At 46.2% G+C, this 21,700-nt stretch overlaps 1 protein-coding gene and 1 long non-coding RNA gene across 2 annotated transcripts; both read left to right on the top strand.

Annotated features, from left to right (window-relative positions):
• The first annotated feature begins 9,836 nt into the window (after window positions 1-9,836).
• Window positions 9,837-17,963, top strand: LOC144007084 (uncharacterized). Its single transcript, XM_077506370.1, has 2 exons — window positions 9,837-10,320; window positions 15,756-17,963. Exons 1-2 carry the CDS (start codon window positions 10,197-10,199, stop codon window positions 17,567-17,569), a joined length of 1,938 nt encoding a protein of 645 aa, XP_077362496.1. The 5' UTR covers window positions 9,837-10,196; the 3' UTR covers window positions 17,570-17,963.
• On the top strand, window positions 11,850-13,100 carry LOC144007728 (uncharacterized). The gene is made up of 3 exons (XR_013280326.1): window positions 11,850-12,030; window positions 12,474-12,704; window positions 12,976-13,100. It is a non-coding gene; the product is annotated as an uncharacterized LOC144007728 (long non-coding RNA).
• Window positions 17,964-21,700: the final 3,737 nt, after the last annotated feature.

Genomic DNA, 21,700 nt, shown 5'->3' with positions numbered 1-21,700 from the left:
TTCTTTTTTTTTTTTTTAGTTAAAACTAAAACTTTCTTCTTTTCATTTATAATTCAACCATAATTTCTCATTTGTAATTTACAACCAATTTATCTTTCTTTATTTAACATACATTTTATTGCATGTTCAGACACATTCGCTGCTTCCATTTCACAACACTTCAGTGATGCCACCAAGTCTTCTGTGGGTCAGTGGATATATTGGCAGTGCAGTAGCTCATTGAACAGTAAACAGGAGGTGAGGGTTCAAATTCAATCTCAGGCTGGTTGAATTTCAACTTCAGTCTTTTCATTTATAATTCATTCATAATTTCTCATATGTAATTTACAGCCAATGTATTTTTCTTTATTAATTTAACATACGTTTTATTTAATGCATTCTGGTTCAGCAAGACATCTCTCAATTACATTTCACACTTCAATGATAACAATAGCATTCTGCTATTAGCAGTCAGCTTAGCATTCAGCTATTTGCGTCGGCTTTCAGCATCCCACGCAATTTCTTCAGAAATTGCTTAGTCTAGTTTTTACTTAAACTTATTCCTCCCACTTTTTTGTCCCGCATCTACTTCCACATTTTACACCCGATTCACTCCATTCCAGTTTCAAACTATTCCAAAAATTCACGCGACGCATGCTTGTATTTTTATTATTCCTACGATTCACGCCTTACCCACAATTCCCGATTTCATACCCGATTTTTCCCCATTATTCTTAATGGGAGATTCTACATTTCACATTTACTTCCACATTTTTCACCCGATTCACATCATTCCAGCTTCAATATATTCCAGCAATTGGTGCCATGAGCTATTCCAGCTTTTCAGGTTCAAAATTCACACCTTACCCACAATTCCCGATTTCGTACCCGATTATTTCCCATATTCTACATTTTCCATTTACTACCACATTATTCATCCGATTCACATCATTCCAACTTCAATATATTCCAGCAATTCATGCCGCATTCAGAAATTAAACAACCAAACACAAATTAAACAATCCACATTCATGTGAAGCATGCTAGCCCAAACCACTAACTAACACTGGCTGATGTGACATCACGCACGGGCATACATGTATGCTATACTGCACAACAAACTTTGGACGGACATTATGGGTGATTTAACTCACCGTTTGCATCTACACACTAATAAATGTTCAGCAATACAGCCAGTCGGTATCTATGAGAGTGTAGTGGCTCGAGAATGTTGCGTTCAATGACCGCTAACAGAGTAAGAAATATGACATGTGGACTACACGAGCCAGCACTGGATTACAAGCAATAAATCTTACCTTCCTACGAAAACGGCTTTCTTTTTGCCCACTTTGAGGTCTCTGCATGTCAACCAAGGTTTAAGCTGCTCCACACTGTGTTGGTATATTCGGACCCGTCGCCATGGGCGGGCCTTGGGGGTCCGTGCCCGCCCTGTCAGTCAGCCGTGCCCGCCCTAGCAAGATGACTCACCAACTATTCGTCCTATCAGTCACGTAAAGGGAGAATATCTTCTGCTGATTTGTCCAAGACATTTTCAGGGCAACTATAGCTGCAAATGATCATCCATAGGTTCACCTTTCACGTCCTGCAACACAAAAGACATTCGGTAAAAAATGCATTTTTTATCCAATAAAATATGGCTACGCATCTTTTTGGGTCACCCTGTAGATAAGTATACACGCAAATAAAATACTAAAAGAAAAAAAAAAGTATAGAAATAAAATAACATAAAAGTAGCAGCAACAGCAAAAAAAAAAAAGTGCCGACAGGGAGCCGGTTGGCCACGGCTTCATTTTGAAGTGTTGAAATAATTATTTAAAAAAACAGCAAATCCAAGATATGTTTCTTGAGATGATGGGGTTTTAATATATCAAATCGCGTCTGAAATAAAATGCACCGTCGCGTGGTTCAATTTCCAGGGGGAAAAATGGCGACATCTGTCGGTGACTTGACACTTTTTTTTTTTTTTTTTTTTTTTTAGTGAGCACTTATACACAAACTGTCATGGTTCGGTTCTCAGCCTGTTGTGCTTGTGTGTGTGTGTGTGTGTGTGTGTGTGTGTGTGTGTGTGCGTGTTGTTCCAGTGCCTGCAACGAGGGGGGCGTTCCCCAGCTCCGCACCTGCAGCGCATTGACAATCAAGGCTTTAAGAGGACTCCGAGGAGCACAGCACGTCGTCGGATTATTATTTGCTCATCATCGTGTCCAAGTGTTCTCCGCGTTTCCCTGTTGGTAAAAGTTTTTTGAATCTGCCGTCGTCTTTAGTTTACTTGTATTCACGTGTGTGTTTCCGCGTCGCCTTTTGTTTGATATACTCGTGTTGATTGATTCCGTGTACATTTCGTGTCGTCCTTGCCGGTTGCAAGTGAGTTATGTTTTTCTTGTCCTTGCTGTTAGCAAGTGTTTTTTGTTACGTTAGTTCTCCTTGCCGTTTGCAAGCGATTTTGGTTATGTTAGTTTTCCTTGCAGTTGCAAGCGCTTTTTCTTACATTCGTGTTCCCTGCCTTTTGCGGGAGTTTTGTGTTTCCCAATTCCTCCTTGCCTTTTGCAAGTGTCTTTTGTTACTCACGTGTCCCTCGCCTGTGTGCAGGGGCATCGTTGCAAATTCCGTTGTCTTGCCTGCGAGCAAGCTTTGTGCCATCGGTTTGTCAAAAGCAATAAATCAAGATTGTTTTCCTCCTCTGAGCCTGCCTGTTTGGGATCTATTCTTTATCGACTCAATCGAGTCATTACAGAATAATCCGACCATGGATCCTGCAGACTCAGAGAAGGTGGGAAAGGCGTTGGCCAGCCAGGGGCAACGGGTCGGGCAAACCGAAGCTGCATTAGCCGGTCTCCAGGAGGTGGTGGGCAGGCTTGCTCACCGGTGTGAGGAGTTGTTTGCCAGGCTCCTGCAGTTCGGTGCTCGCGAGGTGCCAAACCCGGAACTTCCGCGAATAGACACAGCCATGTCGGCACTCCCGGTTACACCTAGGGAACCCGTTTTGCCCCACCCGTCACGTTATGATGGACAGCCTGGAGGTTGCGGTCAGTTTCTGCATCAGTGTTCTCTTGTTTTCGACCAGCAACCATATACCTATGCTCATGATCAGTCCAAGATAGCCTTTATTATGAGTCTCCTGTCTGGTCAAGCCGCTACGTGGGCGATGGTGGTGAGCAACTCTCGACCGGACCTTCGGTCCTCTTTCCCGAATTTTGTTTCTGAATTTCAACGTGTGTTTGACCATCCTGTCAAAGGGAGAGAGGCCGGAGGCCGGTTGTTAGATTTAGTTCAAGGGGAAAGGTCTGTCGCTGATTACTCAATTGCATTTCGTATTTTGGCCGCTGAGAGCGGATTCGAGGACTGTGCGTTGCGAAGTGTTTTTCGTCGTGGACTGAATACGGTACTTAGAGATGAACTGGCGGTCCGTGACGATACGAACTCCCTTGAAGGACTTATCGAGCTAACCATCCGGTTGGATAACCGTTTACGAGAACGGCACCGAGAGCGTGCTTGTGAGCGGCAGGGGCCGGCCGCTGACCACCGCACGTCTGAGCCCATGCAGATCGGAGGTGGACGCCTGCACCACGAGGAGCGCCGCCGTCGGTGGGTCGCAGGAGCCTGCCTCTACTGTGGGCAACCAGGGCATCGGGTGGCTGCATGCCCGACGAAGCCAGCACGCCGGACGCGACCGACCACCCGACTGGGAGGACGTGCCGACGAGACCCAGGGGCTCGGAACGGACTTGAACCAGGGTAAGCACCAACCGGGGAGAACCGAACCCAGCCCGCCGATTAGGTCTGGCCGAGATATTCGACGGTTAGAATTGTCGGGGGAGTTGTCCGACGGCGGCATGAAGCTTAAGATTAGGGCTCTCATAGATTCGGGCGCCGACGATTGCTTCGTCGATCCGTGTGTGGTAGAGGCGTTAGGGAGCCCGGTGGAACCATTAGAGAAGGTTAAGGAGATTTTCGACCTCGATGGGCGGTTACTGGCGCAGGTTCGACATGTTACTGGTCCACTGACTTTGAGGCTTTCGGGGAATCATGTCGAGAAAAGGAGCTTTTTTGTTATGCCTTCCCGTGCTGCTCCCCTAGTATTGGGTCTCCCGTGGCTTAAGACCCATAATCCCGACATCGATTGGGATAAGCCCGCGTTGGAAAACTGGAGTCCCTTCTGCCACGCCCACTGTTTAAGGTCGGCAGAAGGGACAATCGCGGTGCCTGTACATCCGGCTCCCGAAGCGATTTGCCTCGATCAAGTACCGAAGGAGTATCATGACTTAGGAAAAGTGTTTAGTAAGGACCGTGCCCAGGCGTTGCCGCCCCATAGACCATACGATTGTGCGATTGAGCTGATTCCCAATGCGCCACTACCGAGTTCACGCCTATATCAAGTATCTCAGCCTGAACAAGAAGCCCTCCGGGAGTATATCTCGAGCTCGCTGGCCAACGGTCAGATCCGTCCGTCTAAATCACCCGTGGGGGCGGGGTTTTTCTTTATTGAGAAGAAAGATAAGTCCCTTCGTCCATGTGTCGACTATCGGGGATTGAACGACATCACGATAAAGAATAAGTACCCGCTTCCGCTGTTGGACTCTGCCTTCGCTCCGTTACAGTCCGCCCGAATCTTTTCTAAGTTAGATTTGCGAAGTGCGTACCACTTGGTTAGAATACGAGAAGGAGATGAATGGAAGACCGCGTTCAAGACGCCCCTAGGTCATTTCGAGTATTGCGTCATGCCTTTCGGGTTAACTAATGCTCCAGCGGTGTTCCAGTGCCTGATCAACGATGTCCTCCGGGACATGTTGAATGTTTTTTGCTTCGTTTATTTAGATGACATTCTAATCTTCTCGCGAGACGAGCATGAGCACCGACAACATGTTCGCCTGGTTCTCCAGCGCCTTTTGGAGAACCGACTTTACGTTAAGGCAGAGAAATGTGAATTTCACTCCACGTCGGTTCAATTTCTGGGCTTTATTATTGAGGGGGGGCAACTGCGAGCAGATCCGATTAAGACACGGGCCGTGGTCGAGTGGCCGAGCCCCAAGACTCGTAAACAGTTGCAGAGGTTTTTGGGCTTCGCCAACTTTTATCGTCGGTTCATTAGGAACTATAGTTTACGGGCCGCCCCACTCACAAAATTAACGTCGAGTAAAGTTCCGTTTAGGTGGTCACCTAGCGCCGAAGAGGCCTTCACCGAACTAAAGCAGTTGTTTATAAATCCACCAGTCTTGATCCACGCTAACACTGATGTCCCCTTTGTGGTCGAGGTTGACGCGTCGGATTCAGGAGTGGGGGCGGTCCTGTCCCAGCGGTCGCCAGAAGACGGGAAGCTCCACCCCTGCGCCTTCTTCTCCAAGGCGACTGAGTCCGGCTGAGAGAAACTACGACGTGGGAAATCGAGAGTTGTTGGCGATAGTCCTGGCACTTCAGGAATGGAGGCACTGGCTGGAGGGCGCCAAGGAACCCTTCCAAGTACTGACCGATCACAAGAACTTGGTGTACCTCCGGTCTGCAAAGAGACTCAACTCTCGACAGGCACGCTGGGCCCTACTCTTCACCCGATTCAACTTTGTCGTGAACTATCGCCAGGGGTCCCGGAACCAGAAGCCGGATGCTCTGTCTAGAATGCATGACGTGACTACTCCCGAAACTGGGACGGAACCCATCCTACCGGAACACTGTTTTGTGGGCGCCGTATGCTGGGAGGTGGAAAAGAAGGTCACAGAGGCACTGGTGGGAATCACAGTCCCGGAGGAATGCCCAGCCGGGAGACTATTCGTCCCTGACCCATTGCGGGCAGAGGTTCTGCAGTGGGGTCACAATTCACGAATCGCCTGTCACCCCGGAATTCACAGAACTCTCGCCCTCATCGGCCAACGTTTCTGGTGGCCGGAGATGAAAAAGGACATCACGGAGTTTATCAAGGCCTGCACCGCTTGTGCTTGCGGGAAATCCTCCCACCAGCCTCCGGTGGGACTACTGCGGCCTCTCCCCATCCCATCGCGGCCGTGGTCCCATATTTCACTGGACTTTATCACTGGTCTCCCTAGGTCACGGGGGAACACGGTGATTATGACTGTGATAGACCGATTCTCTAAGATGACTCACTTTGTCGCTCTCTCCAAGCTGCCGTCCTCCTGGGAGACGGCGCAACTCCTCACCCGTCATGTTTTTAAGCTTCATGGAATACCCGTGGACTTGGTCTCAGACCGTGGACCGCAGTTCATCTCCCAGGTCTGGAAAAAGTTCTGTAAGCTGCTGGGAGCCACAGCGAGCTTGTCATCGGGATATCACCCACAGACCAACAGCCAAACAGAGAGGGCCAACCAGGACCTAGAAGCGGCCCTCCGATGTGTGTGCCTAAACAACCCCGAATCATGGTCCACACACCTACCTTGGATTGAGTACGCCACCAACACCTTGCCCTCATCAGCTACTGGACGCTCGCCATTCATGGCGGCCTACGGGTACCAACCACCCCTGTTCCCTTCGCAGGAGGGCTCCATAGAACTTCCCACAGTCCAGCAGCACCTGCGTCGGGCCCACAAAGTGTGGCGGGAAACACGAGCTGCGTTGTCCCGCACGGCGGTCCGCAACAAGGAAATAGCGGACCGCCGGCGGCGGCCGGAGCCGGCCTACCAGCCGGGGGACAAGGTTTGGCTTTCCTCCCGGGACATGCGGCTGGCTGGAGGCGCCAAGAAGTTGGGTCCGCGCTTCATTGGTCCGTTCGAGATTCTTGCCATGATCAACCCTGTCACAGCGAAGCTCCGGCTACCCTCTTCCCTCAAAGTGCATCCTGTGTTCCACGTCTCTCTCCTTAAGCCTGTGACCACCAGCGCACTGAATCCTCCCGCGCCAGCTCCGCCTCCTCCCCGGCTGGTTGATGGGGACCCTGTCTACACGGTCAAGGAAATCTTGGACTCGAGGCCCAGGGGCCGGGGCTTCCAGTATCTGGTCGACTGGGAGGGCTATGGACCTGAAGAGCGCCAGTGGATCCCCCGCTCCTGGATCCTTGACCCGTCTCTGCTCGACACGTTCTACGCTGCTCATCCTGATAAGCCAGGTGGTCCGCCAAGGGGCGTCCGTTAAGGGGGGGGTACTGTCATGGTTCGGTTCTCAGCCTGTTGTGCTTGTGTGTGTGTGTGTGTGTGTGTGTGTGTGTTGTTCCAGTGCCTGCAACGAGGGGGGCGTTCCCCAGCTCCGCACCTGCAGCGCATTGACAATCAAGGCTTTAAGAGGACTCCGAGGAGCACAGCACGTCGTCGGATTATTATTTGCTCACCTCCGTGTCCAAGTGTTCTCCGCGTTTCCCTGTTGGTAAAAGTTTTTTGAATCTGCCGTCGTCTTTAGTTTACTTGTATTCACGTGTGTGTTTCCGTGTCGCCTTTTGTTTGATATACTCGTGTTGATTGATTCCGTGTACATTTCGTGTCGTCCTTGCCGGTTGCAAGTGAGTTATGTTTTTCTTGTCCTTGCTGTTAGCAAGTGTTTTTTGTTACGTTAGTTCTCCTTGCCGTTTGCAAGCGATTTTGGTTATGTTAGTTTTCCTTGCAGTTGCAAGCGCTTTTTGTTACATTCGTGTTCCCTGCCTTTTGCGGGAGTTTTGTGTTTCCCAATTCCTCCTTGCCTTTTGCAAGTGTCTTTTGTTACTCACGTGTCCCTCGCCTGTGTGCAGGGGCATCGTTGCAAATTCCGTTGTCTTGCCTGCGAGCAAGCTTTGTGCCATCGGTTTGTCAAAAGCAATAAATCGAGATTGTTTTCCTCCTCTGAGCCTGCCTGTTTGGGATCTATTCTTTATCGACTCAATCGAGTCATTACACAAACAAGGCACATTTGTATCATCAACTGACAAATTACTTGACACAGACGGAGCATAAACATTATTGAACATTTAAAATAAAAGAAAGGAAGAGAAAAGAAAAATAAAATTCAACAGAAATTGTACTTGCAAGAGGACTATAATAAATCAAATCATTCCAATAAAGAAACTCAATGAGGGGCTTTACTGTCCATGACCAATTTCAAAGATGTAAAAAACAATATAAAGTCATTTTTCCAGTGAAGTAGACGTTGTTTTTTTTTTTGTTTTTTTTTAATATCTTCATTTGTGAATAAAGAATTTCCCTAAAAGCAACAAAACATTGAAAACAAATTCGAGATTCTTGTCTTCCTGAAATACACCAAACAAAATCGACGCTTCTGTCAGGGGGAAATCAATATTTTTTGATTGTAACCAACTCCTTTAAGGTTATATGGCTGGTTGGGATACTCCGGAGACGGGTGTCCGTTCACAAAATGCTGCATGAAAAATGAAAACAAGATAAGCTCGGGGCACTTATTAGGACGCTTAAGTTTGCCAAACTTGACGAAGCTTTGTGTTAACGTTAGCTCACAACATTTAGACGAATGCAAAAGCTAACAGAAGACATTAAACTAACATTAACCACTGACTGAACAAGCTTAACTTAGATGGCAATGACATTCTAGTAATATATTTTATTCATTAATAGTAACGACAATAACTTTGATATCGTTTTGTGACAGTTATTGCCCCGAAAGCAAACTACACTACAGCTAGCTAGTTAGCCCGATAGAGTTAGCATAGTCTTACCTTAGCACAGTCCGATTTACATACTCCGTAGGCACACCGCTTCATCATTTTGGAGGTCCGGAGCTTGTTAATGGTTGTCACTCTTCTTCCGTAAAGTTTTATGGTGGTTAGCAGTCTCGTAAGCCATCAAATAAAATCAATCAGACTATGGACGTCATCGAGAGCTGAGTAAAGCTTGACGGACTATGCTTACATAGCAACGGTTGCTAAATGTGTGATTGGTCAATGCTCGTTTGGGGGGGCGGAGTTTGCGAAAGGTCAATTACGGATACAACTCACCTGACTTTTGGCAGCGATATTCGGCCGAGCAAGAAAAGAAAAAGTGTAGTCAATAGTGCATAGAATTTGCCGGCACTCGACTAGAACTTTTCCTGGCTCAAAGCTTAAAAAAAAAAAAGAAAGAAAGAAAAAAAAAGACCAGAGACTCTTGGGTGGATTTACAGATTTACAGTCTGAGGTAAAACAGCAAGGATGTTTAAAAAAAAAAAAAAACTGTGCTACTTATAATTCTGGGGTACATTATCACAATTCATTATAATCCACATTTATCCAGATTTCTCCTTACTTTGGAAGCATGTATTATTTTGGTATGTTTGAATTTGTAATAATAATGTCTATACACAGTTTCATTTGATAAATCTTATGATTATTCTAGCGAAGTTTTACATTTATAAGTCTAAATTTACACATAAGAAACCATCCTTTATTGATTTTTTTTTTGTATCCATGAGAAATTATTTTTTGTCATTGTCTGGTTGTCTGTGTCCAAAAGCTGTAAAAACGTATAACTATTGCAAACTTATCATTATTTTTATATGATTTTGTATCAAACTATTTTCTTTTCTTTCAGTTATACTATTGATTTTATTTGGTTTAGCTTTTGTATGTTTTAACTTCCCTGGCGTGTTCTACGTTCTAATTGTTTATAGTGTATACAATGATTGTATTATTTCCCCCCCAATAGTTTGTATACTGATTGAGTGAATAGAGATGTAAAAAAATAAAAACTAAACTGGGCTACTCGTATGTACAGGAAGTAAACATGTTTCTTCTTATTCGTCCGAGTGCAGTTTAAAGGTCTATTTATTTTTAATATCCAAATGAATCTAGAATTAAACGTATAATTTTATGATTTTATTTATTTATTTTTTTAAGTAAAATTAAATATTAACATTTTCGTGACATGAGATTTGTCCAACTGTGATTGCCGTAGATTTCACGTGGTAGCAGAAGAGCGACTCCATTCCAGGCACGACGCGTTTACGCTCGGCTTCACTATAAAAATAATTCAACACGAATTCGTACGGAACGAACTGATATATCGACACTTTGCCCCGTCACTACTTTATTGAAGTCAAACATAATTGCTACGTTTCGTGTCTGGTTCAATCGTATCTCTCGGCCGTCTTTATTTTGCCTTAGCTTAGCTTAACTTAGCTTAGCTTAGGTTAGCTTAGTTTAGCTTAGCTTATTTTAGCTTAGCTTAGCTTAGCTTAGTTTAGCTTAGCTTGCTAGGCGCCAAAAAACGAGACGCGTTTGCTATCGACAAATTGGCTCAGCAGACGTCAATCGTGAGCGTAAAGTGTCGTGAATATCGTGTGAAGATGTTCACAATGGCGAAAGTCAAGTACGAAGAGGAGCTTTGTGGAGCACAGGAGGACAACGAGCGACAACGTCAACTGCTGGACGCCGTTTACAAGCAGCCTCGAGTTGTGTTGAACAGAGCAGGTTTGTCACTTGTTTCGTCGACACTTTTCAACCATATGTACGTTTTTATTTCTGTAATGACTCTTCACCGGGTCACTTTGTTACGATACACAGTTTTTTTCTTCAGTCGGTTTGGTACATTTCTCAGTCGATGAGAATTGGATTTAGCAGAGCTACAACTGAGGTAAAGTTAGCCGCCTTTTCTTTTTACGGGGTCAAGTCAGCCGCACTTCATTTTTTCTGTTCGCCCTTTTCTAGGATTTACGGTAGTGTGCTCGAAGAGACGCTTCGGCCTTGGGGTGAACCCCACAAAAGTGCCTAGAAAATGAGTTTCTATCCACTGTCTGGGCACGACTTGTTCAATCCATTTTTTGATAGATAATACCCTTCTGAACTTTGGGTTAAAAGTTCACCCAATGATTTCCTGCCCCGGTTTTGTCACAAGCCAGAAATGTATATATAGGTAAATAACAAAAAACGAAAATCTTGTGATGCAGTTTTTGGTCATAAAACGTCTTTCATTAAATTTGGCAACATAAAATCATTCCCAGATGTTATAAATACATATACCTAACATCAGAAACAAGTATTGGTGGTTTGGTGTACTCATGTGAATTTAGATCATTAAATATATCAAATTTGTGCCAAAAAAAACTAAACAAAAAAAAAAGCTTCAACTAGAAGTGAGACCAGCACACGAATGTTACATTTAGCTATGTTTATGTTTCATATATAAAAACAATTCACAACCTACTATGTAATGAAAGGTGCACAAGAAGCAACATACATCGGCCAAAAATGGCTGAAAATACTACAATGCACCACAAACTTGGAACAAGGCAAAATGGACTAGATGAAAATAGATACATTCAGAGCCCAGATTATTGTAACATATAGAATATTTTTTAAAGTATCAGATTATGTCACAGCATGTCATTTATACCCCCCCACCCCTGCCCCACGCACAAAAAAATATTAATAAAAAAAAAAGAATCAAATAAAAATCAAATGTACATTCACAATAAAACCATGGAACTTCATTGGAACGGCTCTTTTTTTTTTTTTTTCGCAGACCAATTTAAAGGTCTGTGTTGTGGAAAAATTGAATACAGACTTTTTCTTTTTTTTTTTGCTTGAAAAGTGTTCCAATGGAGAGTTAACATCTTGACAATGAAACAAACAAAATGGCAGATTTTACAGCCCTGCACTGTAAAGTGTCCTCGTATGCCATGTGATTTTCCAACCTGATGTTGTACCAGATGTGTTAGTGTCACTTTCTTGGCTTACGTCAGTAGACTCAGTAGTTGATGTATCTGATGACTGAGGTACCCTGTGTAAAACATTTCAGAGGTGTTGCGCTGGAAAGGGGTGTGAAAAACCAGCTGGGGGAAATCACACCTCAATCTTCGTTTCAGTATATCCTGCCTGAAATAGGTCGCTTGCACATGTCGTCACTTCCGCCTCGGATTTCTCATAGTCGGCATGCTGGGTGGCCTCCATTTACGTAGCGATTCGGTCTAACACGTATCTATCACGTTTGTTGTGTGCGTTTAAAATGGTACATTGTTGCTGCATCGTTGGCTGTTCGAACAAAGCCAAGGGGGAAAATGGTCGGCCTTTCTTCCGAATTCCGAAAGTAATTAGGAACCAGGGCCTGGAGACAGAGGAGTGCGGACTCCGGAGGGAAGTCGTTACTTTGGGCTCGTGTGTGCAGCGATCACTTTGTGAGCGGTAAGCTTGTTTACCTTTATTTAATGCATGAGGATTAATAACGTTTCGACCGCCCATATATGGGCAAGTTGCTTATGTTTTGGATTCATGAGCAAGCACGTTCGGTAGTACAAGCTGGCTAGCGGACGTTAGCCGAAAGCTAACATCGAACATTTTCACCCAAGTAGTGCCAGTGCAAAGTGTTTACTGCTGAAATTGGATTGATTAGTCTTGGGCTCTTAATGCCGATGACATGTTTTTTGGTGGCAAAATGTAAACTTGGAAAAAAAAAAAGAGACAGAAGGGGCTGATGCAAGAAAACAGACCCCCGGGGGTGATGCAAGAAAACAGACCCCCGGTAGCCTACACATCATGCTAAAGAACTTATTCACGGCCACCCTACTGCGGTAAAATAACCAGTCTTTCCATATTTTATTTGTTTATATATTTGTTTATTTTAACAGGTCGCCCTGCGCCCGTTTTTCTGTCCAATCATCCCGACTGGGCTCCAACATTAAAGTTGGGTCCCAAGTTACAACATCTATGTCTCCGCCCAGTCGGTGCCAAGATATGAACGTGCACAGGAGAGACAAGCAAAGAAAAGACGACTCGAAGTGGCAGAGATTGTTGCAGTTATGCAGCCAGATGGCTCCAGTAACCTGTACCCTCAAGTACTGCTTACATCATTGACTCTGGTATGCCACTCAGAATTCATTACATGATATATTGTATGCATGAGTGAATGTATGTGTTTGTTTGTGTGTGTACACGCACCTTATATTTTAGAGACATTTGGAAGTGTTTATAGAAATAAGTATTTGCCTGTAGCAATGTTCATACATTAAAAAATGTGTACATTTCTTTTACACTGACAAAAAAACTATACTACTTTACTATATTAAACCTATTACTGGTACCGTATTTTTTTGTGATCTTTTTTTTGTTTTGTTTTTTAAATTTCTTTAGGGATCTCATGCCACACCGACTTGATTGCCAATGACATGATGGAAACGAAGGCGAGCATCAAAGCATTGGAGGAGGACAACATGCGACTGTTTGTTTGGCGCTAATAAAGGCAGCGATTATACAAATTCTATTGTTGGGTTTGTTTACAAAGCTATACATAATACAAATGACAGGATTTGACTCAATGTGCAATATGGTCCCTCTTAAAGTAATGGCATAAATCTCTATTATTTCTAAAAGCACAAAAAATGAAGTGAATAATGATTGGATGTAGTAATTTCAGGGATAAAATTGAACTGTTAATTAATGTAGTTTATTTTAGCACAGGTGCCTACCATCCTGAGATGACGGTATGATGTAATGTTGATGGGGTACGCAATGACTTTCATTATACTATGTACAGAGGAAAAAGTTGCTCTCTTTTAAATTTGTTTAATGTAAGACAAGTACCAGTACTGTGTTACAGTTTTCCCAATAATCCTTGTTTCACACTTGTCACAAAACCACTGTCCTTTTGGCAGTCTAGATTGGCACACTTCAAGTGATATCATTTGATTTTACAATCTGCTGCAGCACAAAAAACTACTTTATTCCGCATCTTTGAAGTACATGAGCAAGTGGTAGGTGACAGCGGCTGAGCAGGAACACTGGAAGTCCACTGCTGATCTAGTAAATGCTCTCCCGAGCAGTTCAGGTAAGGAGGGGATTTTGGGAAAAAAAAACTCTGGCTTTTCCAACTGGCCAAAACGAGCGATCTGGGTGGACTCGCTCAATCACACTTTGTCCACACCACAAAGTCGCAGAAGTCCGTCCAGTTAAACTCATCTGTGCCTGAATCTGAAAATATTACAAACATTGTAATGAAAATATGAAACAGAATTAAATAAGAAACTACAAAAAGTAAAGCCATACATACCTGGTAATAATATTGGTGTTGTCGTGACAAGTGATGGGAATTGTTGCCATCCGGCACCAGACAGAAATTGGGTGTTGTGACAGCCTCCTTATCCGTGAGATCATAAGAAAAGCTGTCAGTATGCTCAGTAGTTACCATGAACACGTTTTATTGTACTGGAAACTGAAACTAAAAATACGTCCTCTGAGAGTGGTTAACCTTAACCATTTAGAATAAGTTGATTAAGTAACATGTAACTAGTGAAAGGGTAGCATTAAATTTAATTAAGCCACGGGGAGGCTGTGCAGTTACTTTTTATTCTTATATGCTCTGCCATATTTGCCTGTTATAAAATTATTAGAAAAACCACATCAGGTAAACCCAGCTGTGCATGTAAACACAATGATAACAGGAAGCCTGAGAACAAATCAACATTTTTGTGTGCAGAATTACCAACACCATGTGGTTTACTTACGTGCAACAGCAACCGTTTCTTCTGATGCGATGTTAAAGTTTACACTCTGTATCCACCCGCTTACAAAATAATTGTAAGCCTCCAGGGATTTGTTGGCGTGTTATGGAGCATGTTGTCAACACGAGGTAGGGAAAGATGTCCAGAGATGTCACATTTGGCCAGCAAGCTTTCTCCGTCAAAAAAAAAAATCACCCTTGGTCAGGACGTAATTCGGATCAATCCCGCCACACAGAGACACCTTCTGCCTGTATCGTTGTTTTTGATCTTCCGGTAAATCGTGAAAATACTGCGAAAATGACATCAGGTTGATAAGCTCTACCGTGTAACTTGCGAGTGTACCTTGTGAACCGGCGGACACCCAATATGGCGCCCGAAGGGAAAAACTCCCATGATGCATTACGATGTGCAAGCGACCTATACTGTTTTATTTAACACGGCCTTATAAAAACAATAAATAATAATTTAAATAAATTACAACCACAGTACAGGCTATGTAAAAAAAAAAAAAAAAGTGACAAAAAACCACTGACACTCATTCATTGATTTTTGTGCAAATGTTCCAATGGTGGTTGAGGGGGTGGGGTGGGTGGGGAGATGATCGATACTGGCTTCCTCCGTGTAAGTGACACGGACTCGGAAGCATTTGTTTGTGTGTGTTGAATGGGGTGTGTGTGTGTGTGTGAGTGTTGGGGGCGGGGTCGATATATCTATACATGGCTTTATGTATCGATATTGGGATATGAAAAGGCGTATCTATACGATATCGATGTATCAATATTTTGAACCCAGCCCTAGTTAATTCAATTGAAATAGAAAGGGTGTATGAAAACAAATTCCTTGTAGTAGTTATTGATGATAAATTATTTTGGAAGCCACACATAGAAAATGTTAAAAGGAAAATGTAAAAAATCAGAGGGATACTCTATAAAACTAAGGATGTCCTGAACATTATATACATTATACAGTTCATTATTATTACAATATCTGACCTATTGTGTGGAAATCTGGGCAAATGCAAATAAAACAAACACCAACTCTGTATTCAAATTGCAAAAGAGAGCTATAAGAATTATTAATTAATCAAAATATACAGAATCAACACATCCATTATTTATTAAATTAAATACAATGAAATTTTATGACTTGGTTGAGTTTAAATTAGCACCAAATTAGACACAGTCCTTATGATATAAGGGGTGCACATGTCTAAAAAAACCAAAAATAAAACAAAAAAAACAAGAACAAATATTAAGCAAAGGTGTGTATCTGTTAAAGGTGTTAATTTGTGGAATCATTTGGGAATTGCCCTGAAAGGATGTGACTCACTTGTTGAGTTTAAACTTCAATATAAAATACATAACATCACAATAAATTAACTTTACCAAACCATGTGTATCTTGTGTCTCGCAGATGTCAGTGAAAAATATATTTGTCCTGAGCGGAAGGAGCCAGAGTTCCCTGGCGTGAAACAGGAGGAGGACTTGGAGCCTCTGCAAGTTAAAGAAGAACAGCAGCAACAGCCTCCCAACATCAAAAAAGAGGAGCAGCTGCCACCATACGTTAAAGAGGAGGAGCACTTCACAGAGTGTCCCGTGACTGGTGTCCATTTGAAGACTGAAGATGAACGTCAATATGAAGAGAACAAAGGGGCGGAGTCTCCAAGCAGACAACAAATGACAAATGATGACAGCCGGTTAGCTCTCATGTCAGATGGTAAAGACGCGTCACACGCTCCTCACACTGCTGACAATGAACAGTGTGACGATGATGTGACATGTCACACTGATGGCCAACGGTGGAAATGTTCTCAGTGTGGAAAAACCTTTGGTTCCAAGTCTCAATTGAGAAGACACGCGATGGGCCACACTGGTGATAAACCCTTTGCTTGCACAGTTTGTGGTCGAAAATTTGCTCGCACGGAACACTTAAAAACACACACAAGAACCCACACTGGAGAGAAGCCCTTTGCTTGCTCAATTTGTGGTCAAAGTTTCTCTGAGAAGGGAAGTTTAACAACGCACACGCGAATCCACACTGGAGAGAAGCCTTTTGCTTGCTCAGTTTGTGGTCAAAGTTTCTCTCAGAAGGGAACTTTAAAAAGGCACACGCGAACCCACACTGGAGAGAAGCCCTTTGCCTGCTCAGTTTGTGGTCAGAAATTTCCTGAAAAGGAAAAATTAAAAATACACACAAGAACCCACACTGGAGAGAAACCTTTTGCTTGCTCAGTTTGCGGTCAAAATTTTGCTCAAAAGGGACACTTAAAAACACACACAAGAACCCACACTGGAGAGAAGCCTTTTGCTTGCTCAGTTTGTGGTCAAAATTTTGCTTCCAAGGGATACTTAAAAATACACACAAGAAACCACACTGGAGAGAAACCTTTTGCTTGCTCAGTTTGTGGTCAAAATTTTGCTCAAAAGGGACACTTAAAAACACACACAAGAACCCACACTGGAGAGAAGCCCTTTGCTTGCTTGGTTTGTGGTCAAAGTTTCTCTGAGAAGGGAAGTTTAAGAAGGCACACACGAATCCACACGGGAGAGAAGCCCTTTACTTGCTCAGTTTGTGGTCAAAATTTTGCTCGCAAGGGACACTTAAAAAGACACACAAGAACCCACACTGGAGAGAAGCCCTTTGCTTGCTCAGTTTGTGGTCAAAGTTTCTCTGAGAAGGGAAGTTTAAGAAGTCACACACGAATCCACACGGGAGAGAAGCCCTTTGCCTGCTCAGTTTGTGGTCAAAATTTTGCTCATAGGGTACAGTTAAAAATACACACAAGAACCCACACTGGAGAGAAGCCTTTTGCTTGCTCAGTTTGTGGTCGAAAATTTGCTTGGAATATATGTTTAAAAGTCCACACGAGAACCCACACTGGAGAGAAGCCCTTTGCTTGCTCAGTTTGTGGTCAAAGTTTCTCTGAGAAGGGAAGTTTAAGAAGTCACACACGAATCCACACGGGAGAGAAGCCCTTTGCCTGCTCAGTTTGTGGTCAAAATTTTGCTCATAGGGTACAGTTAAAAATACACACAAGAACCCACACTGGAGAGAAGCCTTTTGCTTGCTCAGTTTGTGGTCGAAAATTTGCTTGGAATATATGTTTAAAAGTCCACACGAGAACCCACACTGGAGAGAAGCCCTTTGCTTGCTCAGTTTGTGGTCAAAGATTCCCAACAAAGGGCAACGCTGAGAGGCACAAGTGTGCTGGTGAGAAAAGCGGTTGATGAATGAAGCTTGATATGATCTCATTTAGGAATTGACGTTTAAAATGGTGCAGAAATTTCTACCGCTAAATGAATGATTGATCTGTGTACTTGTATTGTGTGTTGTATGTGTCTTAGCCTATTTCGAAATTGAGTTTGTTTTGAAAACGTAACATCAACCTGACAAGTGGCTGCAGATTATAACTGACGGCTATAATCCGTCATGTTGACATGTAAATGTTCGTTCATATGTAGTTTGCCTTATTTACATATTAAAAGGCTGTTGTTGAACACATTATTTTAGGTTAATTAATTATGCACAAATTAGTGTGTTGTAGTGATTAGAACATAATTCACCCACGGAACGTTGGGACGAAGGGGGAGTTTGTTGGGATGAAAGGATGAAAGGATAAAAGGATAAAAGAACAAAATGTTGGTAGGTCTGTGAGCCTCGCGCAGAGTGAGTTGTTGCTGCTGTTAAACGATGAGAAGCTGATATCAATAAACCGCCGGTCTTTGGCTCCGGACTTCAACACTCTGCCTCCAACTCCCGTCACTGCTCGCTACATTGGTGACCCCGACATCCGCCTCGTTGACGTTTCCGAGGCTGAGAATTTGATCGAATTGAGCGACATGGCGAACTCCGCTGGTCTCAAGTTCCCGGAGTTTTGGGAGTCGGCCGCGGCGACGTGGTTTGTACAAGCTGAAGCTGAGTTTGCCATCCGTGGAATTACGGACGATTCCACGCGCTACTACCACGTCGTGTCCGCGCTCGGGAGCTCCACGGCGGCCAGAGCCGTGAGTTTTATCACCTCTCCCCCGGCACGGGATATGTACGCGGGGCTCAAAGCGTACCTCCTTAAGGCCTTCGAGCTGTCACGACCGGAAAGGGCTCGCCGCCTTTTCGCCATCCAGGGCCTGGGTGACAGTAAGCCGTCCGAGCTAATGGAAAAAATGCTGAACCTGCTTGGCGCGGAGGAGCCGAACTTTTTGTTTATTGAACTGTTTCTGCGCCACATGCCTCCTCATGTCCAGACAGCGCTAGCGAACACTACCATCTCCGAGCCACGTGCTCTGGCAGAGGAAGCTGACCGTTTTTTCCTGGCCACCCAGCGTCACAACCACGAGGTCTTGGCCTCTGCACGCGCCTTCCCAGTCCCGGCGGCCGCAACGGCACCTCATAAGGTACGCGCTGCCGCGGATGGCCGATCAGCCCCTGGCTTATGCTATTTTCATGCACGTTTTGGAACCAAGGCGAAGAGGTGCCGCGCCCCTTGCTCCTTTGTTGCGTCGGGAAACGGCAACGCCTCCACTCAGTTGCAGCTGTGAGTGGGGGCGCAGAGTGCCGGCTGCTGTTTGTCATGGACACCCTCTCCAGTCTCAAATTCCTTTGTGACTCCGGCGCCCGCAGAAGCGTGTTGCCTGCCTCGGCTGAAGATGCTGCCGGGGGCACTCACGGCCCGCACCTGTCAGCGGCCAACGATGCACCGATCCGGACCTACGGCACTAAGACAGTGGATGTATGTTTTGGTGAGCGCCGGTTCACTTGGGACTGTGTCACTGCGGACATTTCTTTTCCCCTTCTTGGCGCGGACTTTTTGTGTGCCCACAGTCTACTGGTGGATGTTAAAAATGGCCGCCTGTTGGACGCTGTGACGTTTTCCACTGTTGCTTGTGGGTGTGATGTGGAGACGTTTGAGGGCCTGGCCAGCCCGCTCGCAGATGACGGCGTGTTCACGCGGCTTCTTGGAGAATTCCCCAGCCTGACCACGCCTACATTTGCTGCCACTTCTACCAAGCATGGGGTCGAGCACCACATTGAGACCGTAGGCCCGCCGGTTCACGCCAAAGCCCGACGCCTCAACCCTGATAGATTGGCCACAGCTAAGTCCGAATTCGCCAACATGGAACGCCTTGGCATAATTCGTCGTTCGGACAGCCCGTGGGCCTCGCCTCTCCACATGGTTCCGAAGTCGGACGGCGGCTGGCGACCGTGTGGAGACTATCGCCGCCTCGATGCCACGACGCACGATCGCTATGCGGTCCCGCACATACAGGACTTCTCTGCCCACCTGGCAGGTGCGAAGGTGTTTTCCAAGGTGGACTTGGTACGGGGCTATCACCAAGTTCCGGTACACCCCGCCGATGTGCCTAAGACTGCTGTGATAACACCTTTCGGACTGTTCGAGTTTCTCAGGATGCCATTCGGCCTTAAAAACGCGGCCCAGTCTTTTCAGCGTCTCATGGACTCTGTTCTCCGGGACATGCCGTTCCTCTTCGTCTACTTGGATGACATCCTGGTGGCCAGCTCCTCCATCGGAGAACACCTTTCACACCTCCGGCAGCTTTTCTCCAAGCTCAGCCAGGCTGGACTGATTATTAACCGAGCTAAGTGTGTCTTTGGTGTGCCCTCCATCCAATTCCTCGGCCACCTCATCAATGAGGACGGCGCCACCCCGCTCCCGGCAAAAGTGGAAGCTGTTGCCGCTTTTCCTCGACCCCAGACGGCCCAGGGTCTCCGCGAGTTCCTCGGGATGGTGACTTTTTACCACAGGTTCATCCGCCACGCTGCCCATGTGATGCACCCGCTTTACGACGCACTTAAGGGTGTGGCCCCTAACCGTGCGGTCGACTGGACCGATGTGAGAGTCAAGGCTTTTGAAGTGACGAAAGCCGCGCTGTCCCAAGCAGCCTTGTTGGCCCACCCGCGCCCGGATGCCCCGATCGCCCTCACTACTGACGCATCTGATTTTGCCGTTGGGGCTGTTTTGGAGCAGCGCGTCGAAGGTGCGTGGCAGCCACTCGCCTTTTTCAGCCGCCGGTTGGTCCCTCGGGAGTGCAAGTACAGCACGTTCGACAGGGAGCTCCTTGCTGTCTGGCTGGCGATCCGCCACTTCCGCTTCATCCTGGAGGGCCGTGAGTTCACGGTCTTCGTCGATCACAAGCCGCTCACCTTCTCCATGTCGAAGTTGTCCGAGCCGTGGTCCGCGCGGCAACAGCGCCAGCTGTCGTTCATATCTGAATACACCACGGACATCCGACATATCGCTGGCAAGGACAACGTAGTCGCGGATTGTCTGTCCAGGGCAGCCGTCAACACGGTACAGCTGGGCCTCGACTTTTCCCGGATGGCGGCCGACCAGGCTTCCAATCGTAGCACCCAGTTGCTTCGGAGCTCCGACACCGGGTTGCAAGTTGAAAGGGTGGCGGTCGACGACTCCGGGGTCGAGCTGTGGTGTGACGTCTCCTTGGGCTGGCCTAGACCGCTGGTGCCCTCTGGTTGGCAGAGGGCCGCCTTCGACATGGTGCATGGTCTCTCACACCCCGGCAGGAAGGCATCGTCGAGGTTGGTGTCTCAGAAGTTCGTCTGGTCTGGGTTAAAGAAAGATGTACGGGCCTGGGTCGATTCATGCGTGGCTTGTCAGCGAGCCAAGGTCCACCGTCACACAAAGGCGCCTTTGGAGACTTTTGTTGTCCCTGCGAGGAAGTTCGACCATGTAAACATCGACATCGTAGGTCCGCTTCCTCCTTCCCAGGGCTTCACCTACCTCCTGACGATGGTGGACAGGACAACCCGCTGGCCGGAGGCCGTTCCCCTCACCTCCATATCGACCAGTGACGTGGCCCGGGCGTTTATCGGTACCTGGGTCGCTCGGTTTGGACCGCCGGCGGACCTCTCGTCTGACAGGGGTGCGCAGTTCACGTCAGAGGTTTGGAACTCTGTTGCTGATGGCCTCGGGGTCAAGCTACACCGCACCTCCGCTTATCACCCTCAGGCTAACGGGCTGTGCGAACGGTTCCATCGTTCGATGAAAGCCGCTTTGCGCGCTGGTCTTTCTGACGGTAATTGGGTCGACAAACTGCCCTGGATCATGCTGGGCCTTCGTACTGCACCTAAGGAGGACCTGCAGTGTTCGTCGGCCGAGTTGGTCTATGGACAGGTGCTACGAGTGCCAGGAGACTTCATTCCGGACGCCTCGACGCCTTGGCCCGCACCCAGGCCTGGGCCGCCGGTGGATGCTGCTGGTGCGTTCCGGCCCGTGCCCACGTCGCAGCATGGCGCCCCTGTGGCTCGGGTGCCCCCCAACTTGCAGTCGGCCGAGTTTGTCTTCATCCGACACGATGCACACCGTGGTCCCTTGAGTCCCCCCT

The sequence above is a fragment of the Festucalex cinctus genome, chromosome 1 (assembly GCF_051991245.1).
Source record: "Festucalex cinctus isolate MCC-2025b chromosome 1, RoL_Fcin_1.0, whole genome shotgun sequence".
Classification (NCBI taxonomy): Eukaryota; Metazoa; Chordata; class Actinopteri; order Syngnathiformes; family Syngnathidae; genus Festucalex; species Festucalex cinctus.
Note: the sequence above shows the minus strand (reverse complement) of the source record. Positions and strands in the feature narration are given on the sequence as shown.

Bases quoted from the DNA above. Each gene is read 5' to 3' on its own strand.
- LOC144007084 (XM_077506370.1), top strand. From the start codon at position 10,197: ATGTTCACAATGGCGAAAGTCAAGTACGAAGAGGAGCTTTGTGGAGCA. The intron at 10,321-15,755 runs GTTTGTCACTTG...TGTGTCTCGCAG, and splicing joins AGTTGTGTTGAACAGAGCAG to ATGTCAGTGAAAAATATATT.